General features: G+C 49.8%; 1 protein-coding gene across 5 annotated transcripts in view; it reads left to right on the top strand.

Annotated features, from left to right (window-relative positions):
- The first annotated feature begins 6,602 nt into the window (after nt 1-6,602).
- The window catches only part of OCA2 (OCA2 melanosomal transmembrane protein), a 335,403-nt gene continuing 314,496 nt past the window's right edge, over nt 6,603-27,509 (top strand). For 3 of the 5 annotated variants that reach the window (XR_010121073.1, XM_063640248.1, XM_063640250.1), the window contains exons 1-2: nt 10,661-10,840; nt 24,728-24,975. Coding sequence is in view for 4 of the 5 variants with exons in the window: in XM_063640248.1 (XP_063496318.1) it covers nt 24,749-24,975 (227 nt within the window). In the remaining variant the exon portion in view is untranslated. Of the gene's footprint in view, nt 6,695-10,660; nt 10,841-24,727; nt 24,976-27,509 lie in introns of those variants that run through there. The other 2 variants (XM_055278476.2, XM_055278475.2) reach the window with 1 other exon arrangement.

Below are 27,509 nucleotides of genomic sequence, written 5' to 3'. Positions count from 1 at the left end.
GCTCAGGCATTTGGCGTCGCCGTGGTCGTGGGGAAATTCCCCGCGTGCGCCCGGTGCCCCCACCCTGCTGTGTGCTCCCCGCTCCTCATGCCAGGCGGGGCCGAAGCCTGGGGCCCGCCCGGAGGGTGGAGAGACCCTTGGGGACAACGAGGTCTCAGAGCACAGACGCTCAGCACTGCGGGTGACACCCCGGGTCCCAGTCCGGGAGCCCCCGGGTGGAGCCGCTCAGCCTTGCTCCTGGCTTGGCCCAGTCTGGCAATACTGCCTTACAGCCTCCTCCTGGGTGAGAGGTAGCACCCACACCACACGCATGCTCCCCGCACCCCAGACACGCGCACACACCCACCCACACACATGCACACACGCACGCACACACACCCCAGACGCGCACATACACCCCCCCACACATGCACACAAACACCCCACACACACAAACCACCCCACACCCCAGACACATAGATACACACACACCCCCCACACACACACGCACACACACACCCCCACACACATGCACACACACACCCCAGACACATACACACACACCCCTACAAACCTCACATACGTGCACACACCCCACACAACTCCCCACACACATGCACACACACACTCCCCACACTCCACATGCACACACCCCAGACACACCACACACACCACACACCCCCACACCCCACACACATGCACACACGTGCACATACCCCACACACACCACACATGCACACACCCCACACACACCAGACACACATGCACACATGCCCCACACACACCAGGCACACACATGTGCACACACACACCCATACTCCCCACACATGCTCACACACACCCCACACTCCCCACACCTCACACAGATGTGCACACGCACCCACCACACACATGTACACACACACCCATGCGTACACCCTCCCCCCAGACCCCAGACACAAATACACCAAAACACACCCACATACCCACACATACACCGCCCCCCACACACACCCTATACACATACACATATACCCCCCCCACACATACATCCCTCACATACAGCCCATCACATACACCCCCCCCACACACACACACACCTCCCAAACACATACATCTTGGCCCCGCCACATACACCCACCCTCACACACACCGTCTTCCCTACCCTCTCCCCACCCTATCCCCCTCCCCATGCTGCGTGCAGCTGGGCAAGTGGGCAAGATGGGGAGGGAGAGCGCTGGGCCTCTGAAAAATTGGAACAAGGAAGGCCCCTGAAAGGCCTGCCCTGGGTGCCTGGACAGGAGATTCGGGGCCTGAGGACATCCCTGGTCACTGCCAGGGACATGCCATGATGGCTCACGATGTCAGGAAGGGCCAGGCCCACTGGCAGCCAGTCTGGCGAGTGAGTCCTACCCAGGGTCCTCCGGGCCGAATCACGCAGACCTCACTCCTCCACGATAGTCTACACTTCAAACAGGGAATCGCTCAGGGCTACAGTGAGCTATGACCATGCCCCTCCCTGCAGCCTGGGCTGCACAGAGGGACCCCGTCTCTAAAACAAGAAAATAAAATAGATCCTTTTAAAAAGGTCTTCGAATGGGTCCATTCTGCATGGAGGCCAGCTCCACAGGATGGGAGGCTTTTGTCTGCAGGACCTTCTGGGCCTCATTTCTCATGGGATCCAAATGCAAATGGAAACACACGCACACAGATACCAACTACTCAACATCCAGAAGCAATAGCAGGCACCTTCGTCCCTCAAGCTGCAGACTCCCGTGTCCAGCTTCGCTCTCCGCTGGAGCACCAGCTCTCGGGACCTCACTTTCTTCCCACCCCCACGGGCCTGGCCTCCCTATTCTCCTGCCACCCAGGGCCGCCCCGCCCCATGGAGCCTTCAGCTCAGGACGACCCAGGACTTGGGCCGGCCCCTCCCGGTCACAGGACCCACCCTCTTCAGGATGAAGTTTATAATCATTTTTATTCCTGAGTCGGTCCTGGAGTTTTTGCCCATCCCAGTCACTTTTCAAAATTGATTTTTTTCCCCACACACAAATGAGACTTTGTATTTTCCTCTAATTCATTAAAAGAAAGACATTATTGATCAGATGGTAGAGAGAAGTCCCATATACACCCACCCCACACATGCAGCCTGCCCCAGTGCACATGCTGCCCACCAGATTGGTCCATGGGTTACACCAACACACCAGCATTATCCAGAGGCCTCGGGTTACATCAGGGCTCACTCGGGCAGTGCCTTCTGTGGGTTTGCACGAATGTCTAATGCCCTGTATCCGCCTTACAGTATCATTCAGACTACGGCCACTGCCCTGAAATCCCCTCCAGCTAGTCATCCCTCCGCTCCCCACTAGCTCCTGACAGCCACCGATGTTTTTACTGTCTCCATAGTTTTACCTTTCTAGAAAGTCATCTAGTTGGAATCAGGCAGTATGCAGCCTTTTCCGATTGGCTTGTTTTACTTAGTAATCTGCATTTAAGGTTCCTCTGTGTCTTTTCATGGATTGATAACTCATTTCTTTTTAGCTCCGAATAATAAATAGTCCATTGTCTGGATGTACTCTAGTTTGTTTATTCATTCACCTCCTGAAAGGCATCTTGGTGTTTCCAAGTTTTGGCAATGACAAATAAAACTGCTATAAACACCCGTGTGCAGATTTTGGGTGAACGTAAGTTTTCAAATCATTTAGGTAAATACCAAGGAACATTGGTTGCTGCATCATATTCTAAGAGTGTTTAGTTTTGTAAGAAACGGCCCAACTGTCTTCCAAAGTGGCTGTACCATCTTGCAGTCCTACCAGCAATGAATGGGAGTTCCTGTGACTCCACAGCTCATTACATTTAAACACGTCTTTAAAGTCCAGAATTTAAGTTCAGAAGCTAGCATCAGGCCCTCATTATTCAGCTCCTGCATCCTAAAGCTGTGGTAACTTTAAAACATGGCTCCGGCCGGCGCAGTGGCTCACACCTGTAATCCAGCACTTTGGGAGGCCGAGGTGGGTGGATCACGAGGTCAAGTGATCGAGACCATCCTGGCCAACATAGTGAAACCCTGTCTTTACTAAACACACAAAAATTAGCTGGGCGTGGTGGCGCCCACCTGTGGTCCCAGCTTCTCAGGAAGCTGAGGCAGGAGAATTGCTCGAACCCGGGAGGCGGAGGTTGCAGTGAGCCAAGATCACGCCACTGCACTCTACCCTGGCGACAGAGTGAGACTCCGTCTCAAAAACAGAAACAAAAACAAAAAACATGGCTCCAATGTTCTTTGACATTCTTCCCCTCAAGAACTGGTGTCTGTGTCCTTCCTTGGACTCCTTGACTGCTTGGCCAATAGAATATGGCAGAAATGACACCTGCCAGTCCTGGGTGCAGGCCCTAAGGAACTGGTGGCTTCCGTTTCCTGTCTCTTGGGCCCCAGCTGCCATGCTGTAAGGAAGTCCAAGAGCTGGTGCAGGGGCCACATGGCAGAGCCGACAGACCCGCCCTAGAGTGAGCAAGTGCACCTCCGGATGCTCCAGACTCAAGTCATTTCCAGCCTTCACATTGGCCTGGCTGCAGTGAGGAGCAGACAAGCTGTTTCCACTGTGCCTTTCTGAATTCCAGACCCACAGGATCTGGGAGCTTGATAAAATGGTTGCTGAATCAAGCCAACTTCGGGCAGGGGTGTGTGCATAGGGTTTGTGGGCTGAACCATGGTAGGAATAGGCAGAGACTGGGGACCGCAGAGGCCTGCACAGCAGGTGGCCCTGGGGACCCCTGGGGAGGGATTCATAAAGGGAAGCTGCAGACAGATTTCCCCATGACGGGGCTGGAGAGCTGGGCTGGGAAGCGCTTTCTTCTCTCTGTATGCTGTGGTCTGGGGAGGCAGCCCTTTCCTGCACCCTCAGGCCTGCCCAATTCTGAGAGCTTCTCACTTTCCTGGACCATTGTCCTCTGAGTCACAACTGCCTGTCCCAGGCAAGAAGCCAAGGGTGCCTTCACTGGGTCACCCACAAACATAAAATATGCACACGCATGTACACAAAAACCACACCGCATCCCAGCCCTCTGCTTGGAAGTAGCCACCTTTGGCTTTTATATCTGATTCCAATGATGCTGTTCTTTGCCAAGAACATTTAGGGGGGCCTTATTTTTGGATTTCCTTCTGGAATTTCCTGGGCCAGCCAAAAAAAGTATAATTCTATATCACATCTTGTTTGGGACCCAAATCTTCATGCTCAGCTTAAGAGAAACCATGTCATTTCTGAGACTGGCCCCAATCACTTCTAATTGAAGAAGCGCGGTGCCCCTTGAAGGCAAGTTTGACCGTTCGAGTCACACACAGCCTTCTACTGATGCATCTGCGGGCAACACTCACTCTCAGCCACCAGGAAAGGAAACCCCATCTGGCCCTGAGGGTCTGGCAGTGAGGGTCAATCAACCAAGGGGACTGATTGACGGCAGCTAAGAAGCCCAGAGACAGTGAGCACGTGGCTGTGCTGGGTGTGGGTGCCTGTCTGCTTGCGGTGGGGCTTCGTCACCCCACAGCTGCCCCCAAGGCTGGGACACATAGATTTGGCTCACCTGAGCCAGTCCCTGGCATGGAATGGAAGTGGGGTTTCCTCCATTACTGTGGCCACTCAGGGCCTATCCCTGGAGCTGGGGTAGGGTTGCTCCCTCCGCAGACATTCAGCAGTTACACAAAGAATTGTGACCCGCAAGGCACAGAGAGCCACATGCTTGGCTGCAGCTGTCCTGCTGGCATTTCAAAGCCCTCGTTTTGACAGATCTGCGTGCACACGAAGAGCCTTCTGCCCACTCAGGGAGCCTCCCCCCGGCTCTGTGCCCCTGCCCCTTCCCACCTTGTAACAGTGTCCCTGAGGCACTGGGAGGGGAGCAGGTGCAGTGATGAGCGAGGATGAGACAGTATTTCTGGGACGGGAACTAGTGCATCAGTGGTCACAGGCTCCCTGGCGCCACCAACCCACAAGGATGGGGTCACCATGCAGGCTGCTTGCCAGCCATATCCACACCTAATGCACATGGCGGTCTGAACTGATGGGTCTGCACATGCGACAGTGAATGTGATCTCAGCGATCTCGGGCTCTCCTGCTGTCAGGCCCCTGGCTGGGAACTTCAGTGTCCTGGAGCCTGCCATGCTGAGGACGTCCTCGGTCCCTGCTACTGGGGCAACCCCTGGCCCATCCTGTCCCTGTGCAATGTGCTTTGTTATAAGGCATGAGATCTCTTTCAGCTCTGCTGTTACACTGTGGATGGAGCCTCTTACTTCCTGCCAATTCCTGTGCAGGGCCTGGCCACTGCAGCTGTGTGTGTGTGTGTCTCCATGTGTCTGTGTATCTGTGTGTGTCTGTATCTGTGTGTCTGTGTATCTGTGTCTGTATATCTGTGTGTGTCTGTGCGTGTATCTGTGTTTGTATATCTGTATATCTCTTTGTATGTGTGTCTGTGCATGTATCTGTGTGTGTGTGTGTGTGTCTATGTATCTGTATCTCTGTCTGCGTATCTGTGTATCTCTGTGTGTATATCTGTGTATCTGTGCATGTGTGTATCTGTGTGCGTGTATCTGTGTGTGTCTGTGTATATCTGTGTCTATGTATCTCTGTGTGTGTCCGTGTGTGTATGTGTGTGTGTCTCTGTATCTCTGTGTGAATGTGTATCTCTGTATCTGTATCTGTGTGTCTGTACCTGTGTGTGTCTGTATATCTGTGTCTGAGTATCTGTATAAATCTGTATGTGTCTGTATATCTGTGTCTGTGTGTGTATCTGTGTGTATCTCTGTGCCTGTGTGTGTGTCTCTGTGTATCTGTGTGTATCTGTGCATGTGTCTGTGTGTATCTCTGTGCCTGTGTGTATGTCTCTGTGTATCTGTATCTGTGCATGTGTCTGTGTGTATCTGTGTACGCGTGTCTGTGTATCTGCGTGTGTCTTTGTGTGTCATCTGTGTATCTGTGTCCTGTATCTGTGTGTCTGTGTATTGCTGTGTCTCTGTGTGTGTCTCTGTGTATGTGTATCTGTGTATCTCTGTGTCTATATACATCGTGCGTCTATCTCTGTATCTGTGTGTGTGTCTGTGTGTATCTCTGTGTGTGTCTGTGTATCTGTGTGTGTCTGTGTATCTCGTGTGTGTGTCTGTGCTGCATGAGGGGCTGTAGGCAAGCGTAACCGTGGCGTCCTGGCTGGAGGGCCTCTCAGTGCCCGCTGGGAGAGCTCTGAAGGGAACAGAGTGTTCACTGAGCATTTCCCCGTTCTTGTTCTTAGGGAAAAGCCTGTCCGCCGTCCTGGGCCGTCTGCTCAGAGGTAAAGCTGGAAACTATCCCCGCGGAGAGCGCTGTCGGGGACGCCGGGGCGGCGCGGCCTTAGACGGAGCTGCTCTCAGCCAGCGCCCAAGGCTCTGCCGCAGCCCGCGCCGCCGGGAGCTGGGGGCCCGGGGGTGCGGAAGGGGGGAGCTGTGGGCGGGGCCTGGTGGGGAGCTTTGTGGGCGTGGCCGGGCTGTGGGCGTGGCCTGGAGGGGCGTGCTATGGGCGTGGCCGCGCTGTGGGCTGGGCCGAGTGCGGAGTGCTGTGGGCGGGGCCTGGCCGGGGGCGTGCCTGGGTGGGGAACCGGCTGCCGGAGCGCTGAGCTCCCTCTGAGTTCTTACTTCGAAGGCTGTGCTCCGCTCACCATCCAGAGCGGAGGTGCGGAACTTAAACTCACTCCTGGAGAAAGATCAGCAAGTGCGCAGGTAAAGTGCACGTGCTCCGCGGTCGGGAGGAAGCAGGCGAGGAGCCGGCCTAGCCTGGGAACAGGCAGGGAGGGTTTACACAGCCCCGGCTGAGTCGCGGCTTAGGAAGCAAGGCAAGTTCCCTTAAAGGTCAATGTGCACAGACGGGTGCGATGGAGCCGACCTAGCGCGGCTGAGTTCGCCTGGGCCTGCAGCAACAGCAGCTGCCCCTTGAGCCCCCCGGCTCTCTGCCAGGCGACCCAGGAAAAAGTCGCCCCCGATGGGCCGTGAGGTCATGGGTGGGGGGAGTTTGGAAAGGTTCAGACAGCAAATGTTCCACTTGAACTCCAGGGCAGCATCTGGCACTGCGGGGCCTCCTAGCCTTGAGCCGTGGTCAGGCGTTTCCTTAGAATGGAATGCACTGGAGTGAAAACACTAAATCCCTCAAAGCTGCTTCTCTTTACTGTGGTCACACACAGTGAAATCAATGGGCATTAGTGCAGCTAGCTCTTTTCAAGGACACAATGTTAAGCACAGGCAGCCTGGTGTGTGGGCGCTCTGGGTTTGCAGACCCAGGCAGGGGTCAGGGGCTCAGGACAAGTGCCCGGTGCTCCCTTCCCATTGGGCGAATCAGAGCCTGGGGCCCGGTAGTGAAGCTCCCCAGGTGACTCTAACGTGCAGTGCACTTTGAGGAGCACTACTTAGACCAATCTGACAGTCTACAATGTGTAGATTTAGGGTGAGTGATTCTGAGGAAAAGAAACCCGAGGCTGTTAGCAGTTGCGGGCAGCTGCTGTCTACCTAAACCAGCTGCGATTTGCTTGCTCGGTGAGCCTGAGCTTCGCGGAGCGGGCATGGCGTCTGCCATCCAGGACCCTGGGACGGGGCCTGCCAGGGCAAGGAGTGGGGCATTGAACGCATCTGGGGATAACTATCTCTCATGGAAGAACTAATGAGGATTGAACCTGAACACAGAGGTGAAAGAGCTGAGTAGACTGCAAAGAATTGCACAAAAACTGCTTGTTCTGCAAATTTAGTTTACAACATTTGAGTGCAATTCACATCGGTGTAATGTGGTTTAGGATCATAAGTCCCTAAAGTTTCATTACACTGATGAAAAGCAAATGCCTATACTGTTCTTGTTTTATGAGAAGACCACAACCTCCAGCCCCTGGGGCAGCTGAGATCTGAGGATATCAGGAATACCAGGAATGGGGAGGTCCTGGCTGTCCCTGGAAACCCAGCAGCATGACACCTGTGTCACCTGGGTCCCCGTTTCTATGCTGGAGTGGCAGGCAGCAAGGAAATATTTTGACTTTGAGGCCATATGCATTTTGGAAAGATCACTGTGGCTGGGGGGTTGGGAGCAGCTGGGGGGGTAAAGAAAGCCACTGCCAAGGCCTTCCCACTGAGTGTGGTTGCCAGGCCGGGGCAGGGAAGCACTGGTGAGTTGCAGGGGGGATTCCCAGTTGGCGATGGGTGATGGATGGTGGGATCAGTCACCAGGGCCCCTGGGAAAGGCCGGGTGTGGCTTCAGCACTCTGGGAGTTTTGGGTACCTTTATGTCTAGGGACACAAAGAGGTAGATGGACACAGTGGTTTGAGCTGCAGAAGAGAGCTGGGCGGCCACCTGTCCACAGGTGAGGATGAGGTTTCTTGGGAGAGTAGAGAGAAAAGGGAGGCTTTTAACTGCTAGTAGTGGAAAGATGGCTTGCAATGGAAATAAAGGCTACCATAGAGGGGAGGAAAGCCCAGAGCCTGGAGGCCAGGGGCAGGATCTGGGGCAGGGGCTGACCCAGTGTGGCATTCCCCATATGGTGGAAATGTGAGAAGAGACTCCACAGGCCGGAGCTCCCTCAGCTCCTGGGGGCCGCTGGCTGTACCAGTTCACTCGCTGGTTGTTGGGTTTCCGCAGTTTCGATTTGGGGTTCTGTCACTGACCTGCAGGCAGCCGGCTTGTCGCGGGCTGTGGCTCTTGCGCCGGCCACCCGCGGGACCCGAGCAGTTTCGGCGGAGCGCGGCGGGGTCCGTGTGGATCCCACCCGTGGGGAGGTGCGGCTGGCGCGCCTGTGCTCTCGGCCCGGCCACCCACTGAGGCGCCAGGAGGCGCAATCAGCAGGGCGGCGGGGAGCAGGTCCGGTGTTTCGAGGAGCATGGGACACAGTTTCCAAGCTGGCCTGCAGGATGGGCGAAGGGACACCGAACTACAGCGGCATAGCGCCGGGCCAAACTGCCCGCAGCTGGGGCAGCAGAGGGGGCTTGCGGCAGCGGCGCCTTGGAGAGGGGTCCGGGCCCCGGGCCGGGAGCGGGGCTGGGCGGCCGAGTCCCCGGCTGCGGGTTTGCTGGCGCTGCTCGTTCCTCCCCGAGAGGTGCGCCTGGCCTGCCGCGGGGCCGCCAGTCCCTGGGGGCCCTGCGAGCGCCGCTCTCCGCAGAGCCCACCCGCGGCCTCCCGAGGCTCTCTCCCGGGCCCCGCCCCTCCTCCCAGGCTGGAAGGAGGCGTATTATTTCAAACAAGAACAGAAAACGGATGGAAAGCCACGATATTTGGCTTAACGTTCTAGAAGCTTTTAACCAAGTTCACATGTTGAAAAATGCACCTGAAGGGATATACGGTCACACTCGCGGACTCGGTCCAGGCCCGCAGTGGGGTGGGGGCACCGCACCCTACACTGCCCTCAGCGGGACACCCCTGTCTCAGCCCAGGGTCGGCTGAGGAGGAGGCTGACCCCTGGACGGGCTTCTTCAGGCCTTCTTGGCCGCAGGGCTTCTCCTGCCCCCTCCCTGGGATCCGGGAACTAGAAAGAATGCTTCAAATGCAACGGTCACAGCGTCGCTCCTGCGGACACGGCCAGGCTCCCGAGACACGGCCACGCCCCCGGCTCACAGTCACGCCCGACACAGACAGACCACCTCCAACGACAAGCCACGCCCCCGGAGACACGACCGAGCCCCAGAGACACGACCACGCCCCAGGAGACACAACCACGCCCTGGAGACAAGCCACGCCCCCAAGGCCAGCCACCTCCCGGAGACACGACCACGCCCCGGAGACAAGCTACGCCCCCGGAGACACATTGACGCCTTTGCAGACGCAGCCAGGCCCCCGGAGACAAGGGCCATGCTCCGAGAGACACAGCCACGCCCTGTGGACCCAGCCAGTCCCATGCAAGCACAGCCAGGGGCGGTTTCTCGCTCAGAGGGACGCCTTGGGGTTGGGCAGCGCGTTGGGGACGATTTGGGGCCGAGCAGCGCTTTGTGGGGAGGGGAGCATTCAGTGACGGGTGTTTTCTCTGGATGTTGGACACTGTCCACCAGAGGGGAGTTGGCTGCAGAGGGACTGCCTTTCAACAGCCAAATTTTCACCTCAGCGCCTAAACCTGGTCCTTCTCGTTCCTTGCCGGTATTATGTCAGATGTCTAAAGAACTCGAAGAACAATGTTCTTTTTTTTTTTTTTTGAGACAGAGTTTTGTTCTTGTTGCCCAGGCTGGAGTGCAATGGCGCCATCTCGGCTCACCGCAACTTCCACCTCCCTGGTTCAAGCGATTCTCCTGCCTCAGCCTCCCGAGTAGCGGGGATTACAGGCACGCGCCACCACGCCCTGCTAATTTTTGTATTTTTAATAGAGACGGGGTTTCTTCACGTTGGTCAGCCTGGTCACGAACTCCTGACCTCAAGTGATCCGCCCGCCTTGGCCTCTCAAATTGCTGGGATTATAGGTGTGAGCCACCGCGCCCGGCCACAATGTTCTTAGGATTCACGAAGAAGCTGTTTTCCACACGCTGTTGATCGCCGCCACTGTGAAGTCGGCGTGCGGCGCCTGCTGAGGGCTATCGTTTCGCAGGGGCGGGGTGGGAGGGCCGCGGTCCCCGGGGCGCACCCGGGCGGGGAGTGCGCAGGGCGGCCTGGGTGGGCCACTCCTGCCCTCCCGCCGGACGCCAACCGGGGATCCGCCAGCTCGAGCTCTGCTCCGAGTCCAGCAGACCCACCATGCCCGGAGCGCTCAGCCGTGCGGCCACGGGCGCGCCAGTACCAGCGGGAAAGGAAGGGGCTGCCTGGACCTGGGCAGGAGGCGGTGACCCGGCCTAGCTTGAGCGCCGGCAGCGCAGCTCTCTTGGCTGCTCCTCCTTCACACCCGCACGGCTGGAGCCTTTTCGTGGCCTGAGCAGGTGATGGAGGCTCCTGGACCCAGTGGAGAAGGGCCCAGGCGTGGAACCCCGTTCCCTCCCCGGCAGGGCAGGTGTCAGGACCACGCCCGGCGCGGCTCCCTGGCCTCTGTCGGTCCTGGCACCGGTGCCGTTCCCCCACCCCGCCCTGGGCACCGCTGCGGGAGGCGGGGCTCGGGCAGGCTTGGTGAGCGTCTGGCGCGCTCTGAAGGCCACGGCACGGCAGGGCGTCGAGGGCCTCGGAGAGACGGTGCTGGCAGGAGGGGCCCGGGCCCACCCCTACCTCGCAGGGCCCGAGGGCGGGGGCACGGTTGCAGGCAGAAAGAGCGCAGAGCCGGAGAGACGGCCGGCAGCCGCCCACACGAACGATTTGGGGTTGGGTGTGAGGACTGGAAGGTTCCACCGGCTCTGAACCATCTATTTTTTTTTTTTTTTTTCTAAAAATAAGCCACAACCATCTATTTTTTCTTTCTAAAATTTGGTGACGACTTGGTCACTTTGGTGTGAATCTTGCTTGGAAGGAGGGTCCTGGGCGCCATCGCGGGGAGGACCTGGAGGGGTGGGCTGGGGCTGCCGCATACTCCGCCCTGTGCCGCCGGCTTACAGCTTCCCCACTCCTCTCCCGCCAGCTGCAGGTGTCCCTACGGGCGGGACCTCTGCCGAGGGTGGCCGTGCCCTAGGCAAGTCAAGCGCATGGGGCCCAATAAAGCAAAACCAGGCTGAAGCTGTGGTTCCCGTGAGAGTGCAGCCACGGGCTGGGGTGAGGGGAGGGTCGCCCCAGAGGACGGGCTGGCTGTGTCCTGGGGAGTGGGGTCACCCCAGAGGACGGGCTGTGTGCTAGGGTGTTGGGGTCTCCCAGAAGACGGGGTGTGTGTTAGGGTGTTGCGGTTCCCCAGAAGACGGTCTGTGTGTTAAGGTGTTGGGGTCGCCCAGAGGACAGGCTGTGTGCTAGGGTGTTGGGGTCCCCCAGAGGTAGACTGTGTGCTAGGGTGTTGGGGTCCCTCAGGGGATGGGCTGTATGCTAGGGTGTTGGGGTTTCCCACAGACTGGGCTGTGTGCTAGGGTGTTGGGGTCCCCCAGAGGACAGGCTGTGTGCTAGGGTGTTGGGGTCCCCTAGGAGACAGGCTGTGTGCTAGGATGTTGGGGTCCTCCAGAGGACGGGCTGTGTGCTAGGGTGTTGGCATCCCCCAGGGGATGGGCTGTGTGCTAGGATGTTGGGGTCCCTCAGGGGATGGGCTGTGTGCTAGGGTGTTGGGGTTCCCCACAGACTGGGCTGTGTGCTAGGGTGTTGGGGTCCCCTAGGAGACAGGCTGTGTGCTAGGGTGTTGGGGTCCCCTAGAGGACAGGCTGTGTGCTAGGGTGTTGGGGTCCCCCTGAGGTAGGCTGTGTGCTAGGGTGTTGGGGTCCTCCAGAGGACGGGCTGTGTGCTAGGGTGTTAGCGTCCCCCAGGGGATGGGCTGTGTACTAGGACGTTGGGGTCCCTCAGGGGATGGGTTGTGTGCTAGGGTGTTGGGGTTCCCCACAGACTGGGCTGTGTGCTAGGGTGTTGGGGTCCCCTAGGGGACAGGCTGTGTGCTAGGGTGTTGGGGTCCTCCAGAGGACAGGCTGTGGGATTGGAGTGCTCCATCATCTGCATGAGAGGCGATGACCAGGTGGGATTAGGAGGAGTTAGGATGTGTTTGGAAGAACTGTATGAAGAATGTGTGAGAAAGAGGGAGAGGTCTGGGTGAGCCGAGGCCTCTGTCTCCCAGGGAAGAGGCAGGAAGCGAGGTGGAACGAGAGCCCCTACTCAACCCCGGACAACCACTAACCTATTCTCCATTTATATAACTTTGCCGTTTCAAGAATGCAGCAGTCATGGAATCGGAGTAAATAGTCTGTTGGAACTTGCTTTTTTTCACTGAGGATTTTCACTCTGGATTCCTCTATGTTGCTGTGTATGAATTGTCTGTTCCTTTTGATTGCGGCGTGGTCTTCCCGGCATGCATGCACCACAGCCTATTTCCCACTCCCCTACGGACAGATGGCTGCGTGGCTTCCAATTTTTCATATAGCTTCTATGAACATTCGCGTGCAGGGTTCTGTGTGAATGAAAGTTTCATTTCTCTGGGATTAATGTCCAGGAGTGCAATTGTTGGCTGGTAGTTGCAATTTTAGTTTTTTAAAAACTGTCAAACTGCTTTCCAGAGTGGCTGTACAATTTTACATTCCCATCGGTGATGCAAGAGTGAGCCAGCCTCTCGAGTCCTAGGCAGCTGGCAGTGTTGTCTCTGTTTTCTTTTTTCTTTCTTTCTTTTCTTTTTTTTTTTTTTTTTTTTGAGACAGTGTTTTGCTCTCGTCGCCCAGGCTGGAGTGCAATGGCTCACTGCAACTTCCACCTCCTGGGTTCAAGTGATTCTCCTGCCTCAGTCTCCTGGGTAGCTAGGATTACAGGCACCTGCCACCACACCTGGCTAATTTTTGTATTTTTAGTAGAGACGGGATTACACCATGTTGGTCAGGCTGGTTTCAAACTCCTGACCTCGGGTGATCTGCCTGCCTCGGCTTCCAGGTGTGAGCCACTGCGCCTGGCCTGTTTTCTATCTCAGCCTTTCTGATAGGTGTGCAGTGATAGCTCATAGTTTTAATTTGCATTTCCCTAATGGCTCACTATCTTGAACGTCTTCTCATGTGCTTAGTTGTCATGTGCATATCCTCCTTAGTGAAATCTTCTCCCATTTTACTTTTTTTTTTTTTTTTTTTTTACTTTTGAATTTTGAAAATTGTTTAGAAGTGGTGAGAGGGAACATTCTTGCCTTGTCTTCCTGAGAAAGCTTCAGGTTTCTCACCATTAGGCATAATGTTAGCTCTATGTCTTTTGTAGATGTTCTTTAATAGGTCTGAGGAAGTTCCTCTCTATTCCTAGTTTTCTTAGAGTTTTTGTTTTATCATGAATAGGTGTTGAATTTTGTTAAATGCTTTTTCTGCATCAATTGATATCAGCATGTGATTTTTCTTCTTTAGCTTGTTAATATGGTAGATTACATTGCTTGATATTTTTCACAGTTTTATTGAGATTATAATTAAATACCATATAATTCACCCATTTGAAGTGTACAAATTCATACCTGTAATCCCAGGACTTTGGGAGGCTAAGGTAAGAGGATCGCTTGATCCCAGGTGTTTGAGACCAGCCTGGGCACCATAGCAAGACCCCGTCTCTACTAAAAATAAAAAATTAGCTGAGTGTGGTGGTGTGTGCCTGTGGTCCCAGCTACTTGGGGGCTGAGATGGGAGGATCACTGAGCCTGGGAGGACAAGATTGCAGTGAGGCGTGATTGCACCACCACACTCCAGCCTGGGTGACAAAGAGAGACCCTGTTTCAAAAAAAATGTACAATTTAATGGTTTTTTTTCAGTATATTCACTGAGTTGTGTGACCATCACCATGATCAATTTTAGAGCATTTTTATTAACCCAAGTGAAACTCCACGCTCATTAGCATTTGTTCTTCATTTCCCTCCAACCCTATCCCCTCCCCTAGCCACAGGCAGCAACTAATTTATTTTATTTTATTTCCCTATGGATTTACCTGTTCTGAAGATTTTATATATACATAGAGTCAGGCAATATGTGGCCTTTTGTGACTAGCTTCTTTCACTGAGCATGTTTCCAAAGGTTATCCATGTTTTAGCATGTGTCAGACACCATTCATTTTTATTGTCAAATAATCCACTGTGTGTATATACCACATTTTATTTATTTAGTGATGGACATTTGGGTTGCTTGTACTTTTTTTTTTTTTTTTTGAGATGGAGTCTTGCTCTGTCACCCAGACTGGAATGCAGTGGCATGATCTTGGCTCACTCCAACCTCCGCCTCCTGGATTTAAACGATTCTCCTGCCTCAGCCTCCCAAGTAGCTGGGGTTACAGGTGCTCACCACCATGCCTGGCTAATTTGTGTATTTTTAGTAGAGACGAGGTTTCACCATGTTGGCCAGGCTGGTCTCAAACTCCTGACCTCAAGTGATCCTCCTGCCTCAGCCTCCCAAAGTGCTGGGATTACAGGTGTGAGCCACCGTGCAGGGCCAGGTTGTTTCCACTTTTAGGGTATTATGACTACTGATCCTATTAATGTTATTGTACACATTTTTGTGTGGACATATGTTTTCATTTCTCACGGGCATATTCCTACAAGTGGAATTGCTAGGTCATATGGTAGCTCAATGTTCAACATTGATTGATTTTTGAACATTGAACCAGCCTTGCATTCCTGGAACAAACCGTACTTAGTTATGTGTGTAGTTCTTTTGATATATTACTGAATTCCCTTTGCTAATATTTTGTTAAAGATTTTTGCGCCATATTCATAAGAGATGTTGGCCTGTAGTATTTTTTCTTTGTACTGTATCTGATTTTGGTATCAGGTAATACGGTCTTCATAAAACTCACTGATGAGATATACTTCATTTTCTATTTTCTGGAAGAGATTGTATAGAATTGGTGTTAATTTAAATGTTTGGTAGACTTCTCTAGTGAAACCATCTGACCCTAGAGATTTCTTTTGTAAAAATTCGAATTTAATTTACTTAATAGAGATTATAGAGCTATTCAAATTACCCATTTTATGTTGGATGAGTTATAGTATAATTTGTGCTTTTTGAGGAATCACTAAGTTTTCCAAGTTATGTATGTAAAGTTGTAAAATGGCAATCTAACATACCATTATTATTCTTTGATGTCTTCAGGGTTTGTAATGGTATTTCCTGTTTCATTCCTGACATTAATAACTTTCACTCTCTCTTTCTTCTTTGCCAGTCTTGCTAGAGGATTGTTAATTCCATTGATATTTTCAAAGAAGTAGCTCTTGGTTTCATTGATTTTTTTCTACTGTTTTTGTTGATTTGTTTTCTATTTCATTGATTTTTAATCTCAGCTTCATTATTTCTCATTTCTGCTTGCTTTGGGTTTATTTTCCTCTTCTTTTTCTAGGTTCTTGAGATGAGAGCTTATATCGTTTTTGAGACTTGCTTTCCTTTTGATACTAGCATTTATGCTGTAAATTTCCTCCCATCACTGATTTAGCTGTGTTCTGCCAATTTTGATATGTTGTATTTTCACTTTCATTCAGTTCAATATAATTCTGATTTCCCTTGAGACTTTCTCTTTGAATCCTGGATTATTTGGAAGTATGTTTAATTTCCAAGTGTGCAGATTTTCCTCCTCTCTTTTTGTTACTTATTTCTAATTTGATTGCATTGTGGCTACAGAATACTCTGTATGATTTCAATTCTTTTAAATTTGTTGAGGTTTGGTTTATGGTCCAAAGTGTAGTCTATCTTGGTGTATGTTCTGTAGGCACTTTGTAAGAATATTCTGCTGTTGTTGGATGGAGTGTTCCATAAATATTGATTATATTCTATTGGTTGATGGTGTTGTTCAGTTCTTCTATAACTGCACTGATTTTCTGTCTAGTTCTATTAATTGCTGAGAGATAAATGTTTAAGTCTCTAACTATAAAACTATACTATAAATGTGTCTTTCTCCTTTCAGTTCTATTAGTTTTTGTGTTAGATATTTTGCAGCTCTGTTGTTTTGTGCATATGTGTTTGGGATTTCTATGTCTTCTTGGTAAAGTGACCTTTTTATCACTACAAGATGCCTCTCTCTGTGCCTGGTAATTTTCTTTGCCTTGAAGTTTAGCATATATTACATGAATATAACCTCTCCTACTTTCTTTGGATTGATGCTTGAATGATATGTCTTTTTCCATCGTTTTACTTGCACCCTACCTATATTGTTATTTAATTTTATTTTTCAACTTTTATTTTAGATTGGGGGCTACATGTGCAGGTTGTTACAAAGGCATGTTGTGTGACACTGAGGTTTGGTGTACCACTGAACCTGTCACCCAGGTAGTGAGCACAGTCCTCAATAAGTAGTTTTTCAAGCCTTGACCTCCACTCTCTTTCCCTGCTCCAGTGGTCCCCAGTGTCTGTTGTTCCCATCTTTATGTCCATATGAACCCATACACTGTTATTTTAGAAGTAAATTTCTTATAGACCTCGCATAGTTGAGTAATGTTTTTAAATTCACTCTGCCAATCCATCTTTTAGTTGATGTATTCAGACCATTTACATGTAATGCATTTTTTTCTGATATGTTAGGGCTATGGGTAAATTGAACATTTTTTTAGAATTCCATTTTGATTTATTGTTGCAGGAAGTCAGGGACCCTGAATGGAGGGACTGGCTGAAGCCATGGTAGAAGAACATAAATTGTGAAGATTTCATGGATGTTTATTAGTTCCCCAAATTAATACTTTTATAATTTCTTACACCTGTCTTTACTGCAATCTCTGAACATAAATTGTGAAGATTTCATGGACACTTATCACTTCCCCAATCAATACCCTTGTGATTTCCTATGCCTGTCTTTGCTTTAATCTCTTAATCCCATCATCTTTGTAAGCTGAGGATGAATGTCACCTCAGGACCCTGTGATGATTGCGTTAACTGCACAAATTGTTTAAACAATATGAAATCTGGGCAACTTGAAAAAAGAACAGGATAACAGCAATGTTCAGGGAGCAAAGTAGATAACCTTAAAGTCTGGTGGCCTGTGGGCTGGGAGGAACAGAGCCATATTTCTCTTTTTTCAAAAGCAAATAGAAGAAATATCGCTGAATTATTTTTCTCAGCAAGGAACATCCCTGAGAAAGAGAATGTGTCCTAAGGGGAGGCCTCTGGAATGGCCGCTTTGGGGATGTCTGTCTTTTATGGTTGTAAATAAGGGATGAAATAAGCCCTGGTCTCCTCTAGCGCTCCCAGGCTTATTAGGAAGAGGAAATTCCCGCCTAATAAATTTTGGTCAGACCGATTATCTGCTCTCAAACCCTGTCTCCTGATAAGATGTTATCAAAGGCAACACGTGCCTGAAACTTCATTAGCAATTTTAATTTTGCCCTGGTCCTGTGATCTTGCCCTGCCTCCATTTGCCTTGTGATATTTTATTACCTTGTGAAGCATGTGATATCTGTGACCCATGCCCTATTCATACACTCCCTCCCCTTTTGAAAATCGCTAATAAAAACTTGCTGGTTTTACGGCTCAGGGGGCATCACAGAACCTACCGACATGTGATGTCTCCCCCGGACGCCCAGCTTTAAAATTTCTCTCTTTTGTACTCTTTCTGTTTATTTCTCAGACCAGCTGACACTTAGGGAAAATAGAAAAGAACCTACATGAAATATTGGGGATGAATTTCCCCTGATAATTTATCTATAATGTTTCTTGGTGTATCTCTTTTATAGCCTTTTAAAGTCGTTGTTCTAGGTATTAAAGTATATATACACATTACTTGTCACAGTCTACTGATGCCATCATTTTATCAGTTTGAGTAAAATCAAGAAAACATACCTCCTTTACATCCTTTACCTCTGTCATTTGTTATAGAATTGTCTTGACGATTTCCTCTGCATACATTGATAAACACATCAAAGAGTGTTAAAATTTTTGCTTCAAACATTCAACAGAATTTAGGAAAATCAAGAGGAGAGGGAAAATGTATTTACCTATGTATAAATGTTATTCAGTAGCATGCTGTCAACAGTAGATGACAGAATTGTTTCCATTAAGCACTTGCATTCTCTGAATGAAAATAGCACATGATGCATCTGTTAAGAATCTTGCGTGGACTTACCTTCTTTTTTCCTTTGAGATGGAGTTTCGCTTTGCTGCCCAGGCTGGAGTGCAATGGTGCGGTTTCAGCTCACTGCAACCTCCACCTTCTGGGTTCAAATGATTATCCTGCCTCAGCCTCCCAAGTAGCTAGGATTACAGGTGTCCGCCACCACGCCTGGCTAATTTTTGTATTTTTAATAGAGATGGGGTTTTACTATGTTGGCTAGGCTGGTGGTGAACTCCTGACCTCAGGCGATCCACCCACCTCGGCCTCCCAAAGTGCTGGGATTACAGGGATGAGCCTACCTACAGGGATAAGCCACCGCACTGAGCCTGGACTTACTTTTTATTTTATTTTATTATTATTTTTTGAGATAGGGTCTCACTCTGTCACCCAGGCTTGAGTGCAGTGGCACAATCCTGACTCACTGAAGCCTTGACTTTCCTGGCTCAGGTAATTCTCCCACCTCAGCCTCCTGAGTAGCTGGGACTATAGGCATGCACCACCATGCCTGGCTAAGTTTTTGTGTTTTTAATAGAGATAGGATTTTGCCGTGTTGCCCAGGCTGGTCTCAAACTCCTGGGCTCAATGAATCTGCCAGCCTTGGCTTCCCAGAGTGCCAGGATTACAGGCATGAGCCACCACACCTCTCCTTACCTATATTCTTTTACCTTCCTGATGTTCTAAAATGTATTCTTTCATTTTCCCTTTCTGTTTAGAGAACTTCCTTTAGCCATTCTTTCAGGGTAGGTCTGCTGGTAATAAATTTTTAGTTTTCTTTAAAAACATCTTGATTTCTCTTTCACTGGATGTAGACATCTGGCTTGACTGTTCCTTCCTCTCATTACTTGAAAATGTTATGTCACTTTCTTCTGGCCACCATGGTTCCTTTCATCTGAATTGTTTTTTTCCCTGTAGGGATATTTTAATTTCTCTCTTTAAGACTTTTTTCTTTGCTTTTAGTTTTTAAAATTTTGCCCACTATATATGTTGGATTTTTTTTGGGTTATCTCATTTGGGGTTTGCTCAGCTTTTCAAATCTGTAGGTTTATGTCTTTTGCCACATTTAGGAAGTTTTTGGCCATGATATCTTCAAATACTTTTTAAGCTACATACTCTTCATTATCTTCTGGCATTTGGATTATATGAAAGTTAGATCTTTTTTTATGGTCCCACAGGTCTCTGAGGTTCTGATAAATAGTTTTAGACTATGTTTTCTCTATTGTTCAGGTTGAGTAATTTCTATTGTTCTGTCTTCCAGTTATTGATTCTTTTCTCTGTCCCCTCCATTTTACTGTTGAGTTCATTTTTGCATTTAAAATTTTGCTATTGTGTTTTTCAGTTTCATTTGGCTCTTATTTGCTGAGACTTTTCTGGGTTTCATTTGTTTCAAATGTGTTTGTTATTGCTTGTTGAAGCATTTTTATTTTGGCTGATTTAAAAATTTTTTTTCAGATAATTCCAACATCTCCATCATCTTGGTGTCATCATGTATTTTCTTTCAAGTTGAGATATTTCTGGTTATCACTATGACGTGGTTTTGAGTGAAACCTGCATATTTTGAGTATTACATTATAAGACTCTAATCACCACTTAACCCTTCTGTTTAGTTGCCTTCCTTTGACACCACTCCAGCAGAAGGGCCTGACATTGCCTCATTGCTGCCAGATATGGTTAGAAGTTCAGGTTCCCCAAGATGGGGAAGGATTCCACCTTATTGCTGGGTGAGCGTGGGACCTCTGCCTCTCACTAGGCCTCTGCTGATATCACCCTGGCTGAGTGGGGTGGGACACCTCATTACTGCTCATTACTGACCTCTAGTGACACCATTGGGGGGTGGCCTCATTACTGCTGAGCAGAAGTGAATGCCCTGACTCTCCACTTGGCCTCCTCTGACACCATGTCAGCAAGGAAAGACAGGGGTCCCTTTTACTGCAGGGCAGGGATGAAGTCCAGGCTCCTCACATTGGTGGTCCCCACTTAAGCCACTGGGGGAGGAATGTGTAGGGAGGAGGTGGAACTCCCTAGCACCCAGCAACGGTGAATATCAAAACTCCCTACTCAGTCTTTTGCGAAGCATCCCTGTGAGGACTGGGGGCCAGGCACTGTGTAATAGCCTTTGGAGGGTGCCCACTCAGCCTTTGCTCTCCTGAGTGGATGTGGGTCTGCAGTATTATGCTGCAATAGAACAGATATTGTCTAAAAGATTTCTGTCTTGCTAGGCTACTCATTTCCTGGTCCTTTGGCTGTGTGCAGGCTTCTCTTGGGGCTTTTTGTTCAAACATCAAGTTTTTAGTTGTACTTAACAGGAAGAACAGGGAAAAGTAGGTCTTCTCTGTCTTCCTGAAAGCACCAGTCCTGAGCTGTATATTTTTAGTGTTGGCAGATAGGACTGTACATTTGCATGCCAGCTTGTGAGGTTTGGGTTGGGGAGGAATGCAACAGTGCAGTCTGGGCTGGGGTGGGAGCAGGTGGGCTCCACTGTACCTGGCAGGGCTGTAGACAAGTGTGTCCTTGAGAGGCTGGGCTTTTATTCTCATTGTTTCTAGTTTTGCCAGCGTGGCCATTCTGGGATGTTTTGCTCTTGGGAGACATTCCTCACTCTTGCCCTACTGTGTTCTGAATCCCAGTGTCTGACTCGAGCTTGGGCTCTGGCTTGGGTTCAGCCAACAGGAGACTCTTCTGGGAGACTGGGGAGGGAGGATGCCCCACTCTTCTTTGGGGAATCTCTTCTGGGGCTCCAGCTCCTTCTAGAAGTTCTCAGAGTAGCTTCTATTTCATTCTTGGACCCTGGCTGATTCAGTCAGTGAAGGAAGCAAGAGGCAGAGGCAGCAGCTGGGAGTGAAAGGGGGATGGGTGTGTGGGGTTTAAGTGGGGAGTGGAGGAGAGCAGGTGCATACACTGCCTGGGGAGGTGTGGTGGGATTGCTGGGCAGTACTGGGGCCCACCTGGGGTTCCTAATATGATGTCATCTGCAGGCATAGGCAGCAAGGAAGGTTTTCTACAGACATGTACAGCTGCTGAGCAGGGTTGGGATTTGGCCACAGGTGGCAGACTCTAGGGTCCCATGGTCCCCACCTCCTGGTGTTCACACCCTGGTTTAGTCCTCTCCCTTTGAGTGTGGGCAGGCAGGACCCAGGACTGACCTCCAGCTGACAGAATACAGCAAAGTGGTAGATGTCGCCCTGACACGTAATAGCCTGTAAAACTCTGCCTCACTGCTGCTCGCTCTCCAGATGCTCCTTGTTGCCTGAAAAGGCAAGCAGACATACCGGAGGAGCCCAAATGGTGAGGATGCAGGAGCCTGTTGGGGTGAAGGGGGCCTCTGAGGGGGCCTCCTATAACAAAACACCATAAACTTCTTGCTGGCCCACAGCCAGCAAGAAGCTGCAGCCCTGAGTCCTGCAGCCACCAGGACGTGGATCCTGTCTGCACTGAGTGACCTTGGCAACAGATTCTTCCCCATTGGAGCTTCCAGATGAAATCACAGCCCAGTGGCCCCTTGAGATCCCAAGCAGACAACCCAGTTGAGCCACCCTGGCCTTGGCCCACAGAAACTCTGAGATTATACACATGTGTGCTTTTAAACAGGTACACTTTGTGGTGATTTGTTTTGCAGCAATAAAAAACTCGTTTATCAGGTAAGTTTGAGAGAATGAGTTGGGGCAAGTAAGAGGAGGGCGTTTGCTGGACCACAGAGGCTCCACCGGGAAGGAGGGGAGTGAGGTCTTGGAGAAGGGACATGGCCTGAAAGAGAATGGACATTTGTTGCACTAAGGGTGGGTGGTATGTTCCTGTGTGAGTCCATTCATGCTGCTGTAACAAAACACCATAAACTGATGACTTATGCCACAAACATAATTTCTCACAGTTTGGGAGGCTGTGAAGTCTCAGATCACAGCACCAACAGATTCAGTGTCTGGGGAGGGCCCACCTCCTGGTTCACAGACAGCACCTTCTCGCCGTGTCCACACATGGTGGAGAGGAGCTGAGCTCTCCCATGACTCTCAGAAGGGTCTGGAGCCGATTGATGAGAGCTCTACCCTCAGGGCCTCTCCAAATCCCAGCCACCTCCCTGAGACCCCACCTCTGAATACCATCCCATTACAGGGGAGGGTTTCAGCCTCTGAGTTTGTTGGAGGGCACATACACATTCAGTCTGTGACAATTCCAATGGCATGTTCTTCTAAAGAAGCTGGCTGTTTTAGGAGGGGCAATGGCGCCCTGGAATTGTGAATGGAGAGCAGGAGGACCCCCTCTAAAGTCTCAGCACGACCAGTTATATAATTTGTGGGGTCCTTTGTTCAAAAACCAGGGAAAATGCCATTAATGGTAAGGATAAAGTTTTTCCCTTTCTTCCATAGTCTCTCTCTCTCTCGGCTTGTCATGGTGCTTTTAAATTGGTATTTAATGTCATTATTCTAAATAAAAAAATTTAAATTTTAAATTGTTAGCATTACTTTTACTGGTCATCTTTATATCATGCCACATCAGTTTTAAATGAAAATATTGAAACATTTAGCTTGTGTGTGGAATTTGTGCAATCAGACAACTCTTTTGTAGCTGGTATGTACATTTGTACTTTGTTCTTACCAGGCAGTGGAACCTTGTCTAAAACGAATGCAACTGCTTTATCTCACTTTTATGATACAAGAACATTCTGCCGACATGGCCTGCCTTCAGCTCACTGGTTTGTGAGTGATCACTTTCAGCATAAGTGGTTGGTTAAAGCAGGGAAATAACAGTGGTGAAAAAGATATATGGACTTCCTTGATCTTTCTGGTTTCTTCAAATGTTATGTCTTTCTATATTTGAAGTAAGTTCTGGCTCCACCAGGAAGTGTGCGTCTGGGGCTGTCAGTGCTTGGCTTACTCAGCTGTAGACATGACATGTCTTGTACTTGCTTTGAGTCTCAGCAAACTCCCGTCATCCTGGGTCCACTGCAATTCTGTGCTCATGGGGTATTGTGAAAACTGTATGGAAACAGGCGATTAGGAGTGGTGACGCACTACTGTGCTAACTCCAGCCCCAGCACGTGCCTCTGCATCTCAGCACCAGAAATCCTGCTTGGCCAAAGTGCACAGTCAGTCCTGGCTTCATGGCAACCCTGGACAGCAAACTAAGCAGCTGCAAGGCCAAAGGTCATTTCTGGTGCTGTAGGATGCTTCAAAATGTAAAAAATAAAGTGGTAAGTGGTTTGAAATATAAGCCCCAAAGTAGGACAGCATAACTTTACAAGTATAGGAATAGTTTTTACTTTTATCGTAGGTATTATATTCTCACCAGAAAAGTATATTTGCTAAACGCAAAAAATGTGAAAATCATAGAAGAGACAAAACCAAAGGAAAAGGACGCCCGTGCGCACTTTCGCCATCCAGAAGTAGCCATGTTTTGGAGGGTGTGTCTTTTGGGCCTCTGTTGTATGTATGTAATTTATACATATTTATTTCAAAAAAAAATCAGTGTACCACTTGTCCTTATTCTTTCCACATCCTCAGCATTTCCCGATAGCAAGAACCATCTCTTAGATCATTTTTAACGTAGCACAGAATTTCATGCTGTGCACACATCACAATTTACCTAACTAGCTCTCTGTTGCTAACTACTTAGGCCATTGCTAGAGTGTCCGGAGTTAGTTCCTTTTGGTGGACTCTTGGTCTCACTGACTTCAGGTATGATGCTGCAGACCTTCACAGTGAGTGTTACAGCTCTTAAAGGTGGCACAGACCCAAACAGCAGTAGCAAGATTTACTGTGAAGAACAAAAGCACTCACAGACTGGAAGGCGAGTCCAGCTGGTTGGGGGGGGTGGCCAGCTTTTTATTCCCTTATTTGTCCCCGCCCACGTCCTGCTGATTGGTCTGTTTTACAGAGTGCTGATTGGTCTACTTTACAGAGTGCTGATTGGTCCACTTTACAGAGTGCTGATTGGTCCATTTTATAGAGTGCTGATTGGTGCATTTACAATCCTTTAGCTAGACACAGAGTGCTGATTGGTGCATTTACAATCCTTTAGCTAGACTGAAAAGTTTTCCAAGTCCCTACTCCACCCAGGAAGTCCAGCTGGCTTCACTTCTCCCTAGTGTGAAATTCTGTTGCGTGGTTAGGATGCTGGAACTCTGGGACCACCTCCGTAGAAGCAACCTTCCTATTGTACGGACTCCCAAGGTGCAAACGTTAGTCCCAGTGTGCCTTTCATCAAGAGTGGTTTCTTTTTGGCTGCTCTAGAGAGAAGACTGGCAGTGGAGCATGCATCTGGAGGGCAGAGACGGCAGGCAGTACTCGGGCGCGGCGGCAGTGGAGCTCCTGCAGACGTCCATGCCCACTGGACTCGCTGAACTTGCAGCCGGCAAGCGCAGGCCTCTGCGGGGAGCCGGCAGGGCTGACCCCTCGCACTCCTGCCCCAGCGGGACCACTGGGCAGAGCTCTTGGGCTCCTGCAGGCCAGGAGTTTGCTTCATTTCTCACAAAAGGGAGGTGAGTTTAAAATAGTGCCATCTTGTAAATGTGGACTTCACACAGATTGGGTGTCCATGAGCATTGTTCCCCCATGTTTGTTGTGGGAAAAATTTCCAGAAATTTTGCAAGAATTTTTCCAGCATTAGATCACTTTCCTGACTTAGTTTTTGATGACTGATATTTGTAAAATATGATAAACTTAATTTAGCTCCAAAAGATAATAAAAATAGAAAAGAGAGTTTGTAGCATGAAGACTTAACACTTAATATATTATTTAAGGTATTGCAATTATTCTGCAATTTTGGAAAGCATATGTCTCCTAGGGCATGCTTTATTTCTATACATACAGCAGGTGAATTAACTGAGTATTGTTTTTCATGTCAGAAAAGTCAGAATTTACATAAAAGGAAATTTAAAAATAATTTCAACTTTTATTTTAGATTCAGGGGTTAAATGTGCAGGTTTGTTACCTGGGTATATTGTGTGATGCTGAGGTTTCAGGTACGACTGATCACCCGGGTAGTCAGCATGGTACCCAATAGTTACTTTTCCACCCTCCCTCCTCCTGCCCCTGTGTGGTCCAAGTGTCCCCTGCTGCCTTCTTTATGTCCATGTGCACCCGGGGGTTAGCGCCCACTTGTCATGAGAATATGCGGTATTTGGTTTCCTGTTCCTGGGTTAATTCACTTGGATAATGGCCTCTAGCAACATCCATGTTGCTGCAAAAGACATGATTTCATTCTTTAAGAAAAAATTTGATACCTCTTTAAATATTTACTTATGTAAAGACAATGAGTGGTTTTTACATGTCAGTGCTTATACTGCAAACCTATAATTTGCAGTTCACACAGATGTCCTTGTAATGAGAAAAGCAGCATCCTATGAGTAGGTGTCTCTGCTTGTCTTTGTTGGGCCGTATCGATTACATGGCAGATCTGAGGATCCTCGTTCCCACAGCCAGAGCCCCGACCCCTGCAGTACTGATGGTCTCTCCAGCCTTTAACAAAGCACCACAGAATTGCATGCGGGTGTGGTGCATGCTGCTGCTGTCATCCTGCCCGCTCCAGGGGGAGCTCCCCAGCGTGTGTGCTCATACTTTCACTGCATGTTTCTATTGACTTATAGTCTATGCTGTCCTTTTGCAAGTGGTGAAACTTTGAGTTGCTCTCTTTGGCAACGTGTTTTGAGGTTTCTCTGTGCTGATGCCTATAGCTCTCGTTCATTCGTGTGAACTCCTTGCATAGAATTTCATTATGTGAACATGCTACCATTCACACATGTTCTCCTGTTGGCGGCTTTTCAGTTTCTGCTCCTCACCCCCCAGTGTGTGCTATTAAAAACAGCCTGCAGCAAATGTTCTCTGTTATACACTGAATGTGTCTGTTCCCCCCAGATTCATATTGAATAGTCTGAGAATTAACCTTCTCTGGTCCCATGTTGCAGGATCTTCTCCCAGCGAGAGGCTTGCCTTTTCCTTTTCTTTAAAGAGTGGTTTGTTGGGAAGTGTCTAATATGGCCGGAAGGACTGTGTGGCCTGTGCATGGGGAGACAGATGGGGCAGCAGGATTGTCCCAGCCAGGATGTGAGTGATGGAAGGCTAATGTTCAGCTTCCAGTGAGACAAGAATTGGGAAAACCAGAAGAACATATGTTCCAAGTTCTTTGACTTCACTTCTTGCTTCGATGTATGGTGTACCAGGGGCAGACTGGGGCCTGTCATGAGCTCCACAGGCAGGAGGCCCTGGGCAGCCAGGCAGGATTCCAGGTGGTGGAGGAAGGAGGGCGTGGAGAGGTGCTGACAGGCGCAGGCACATGGGGGCAGGAGCTGGCAGGTGTGGTGGTCCAGTGAAGGGAGGGCTGAGGGTGCCCTGACCCCACAGCCTGCCCAGGGCACGGGGAGGGGGTGTCAGGATGGCACTGGCAACTACCTAGGCTGAGTGTGGAGATGCCAGAAGGTGCCACCCTTGTCCGCAGGCATGAGCCCTCATGAGTGAGCAGCACCTCCCATGCAGAGCTTCTCCCAGGAGGAGGAGCAACAGAGAACCAAAGCCCCAAGGGGCAGCTCTCAGCACCATGAGGAGAATGGCCTGTTGGCCCATCCCACCCACGGTGAGGGATCTCAGGGGAAGGGCTTACTGGTGTGAATGTCTGAGTGTGGAGGGCACAGGCTGTTGTGCACGTGCACCTAGGCGAGGTCCCTGAAACAGCACACTCCTGTCTCAGGCTAAAGGTTACTGAAGGGTTTTATTACATTTTCCCCTTCCTGTTTCATGAAAATAGGCAGAAAATGAAAAAGAAAACAGTATTCTTATTAGAGAGAAGATGTAAGTCTTTGAACCTAGCATAGGTGGGAGTCTCAGGTATGTGGAAACCAGCAAACCCCTTAGGCTCCGTGAAGTTGAACTCATCTATTACGGGTTCAGTTGTGAAGAGAATGAGCAGAACGAAAGAACACTATGAGATGCCGCAAACAGATTGCTTCAGACTGTGTTGAAAAGGTAATTTGGGGGACTGTACTGGCCTATGTTTTAGCTCTCTGGCAAACATCCCCTT

This window comes from Symphalangus syndactylus, chromosome 5 (assembly GCF_028878055.3).
Source record: "Symphalangus syndactylus isolate Jambi chromosome 5, NHGRI_mSymSyn1-v2.1_pri, whole genome shotgun sequence".
NCBI classification, from domain to species: domain Eukaryota; kingdom Metazoa; phylum Chordata; class Mammalia; order Primates; family Hylobatidae; genus Symphalangus; species Symphalangus syndactylus.
Note: the sequence above shows the minus strand (reverse complement) of the source record. Positions and strands in the feature narration are given on the sequence as shown.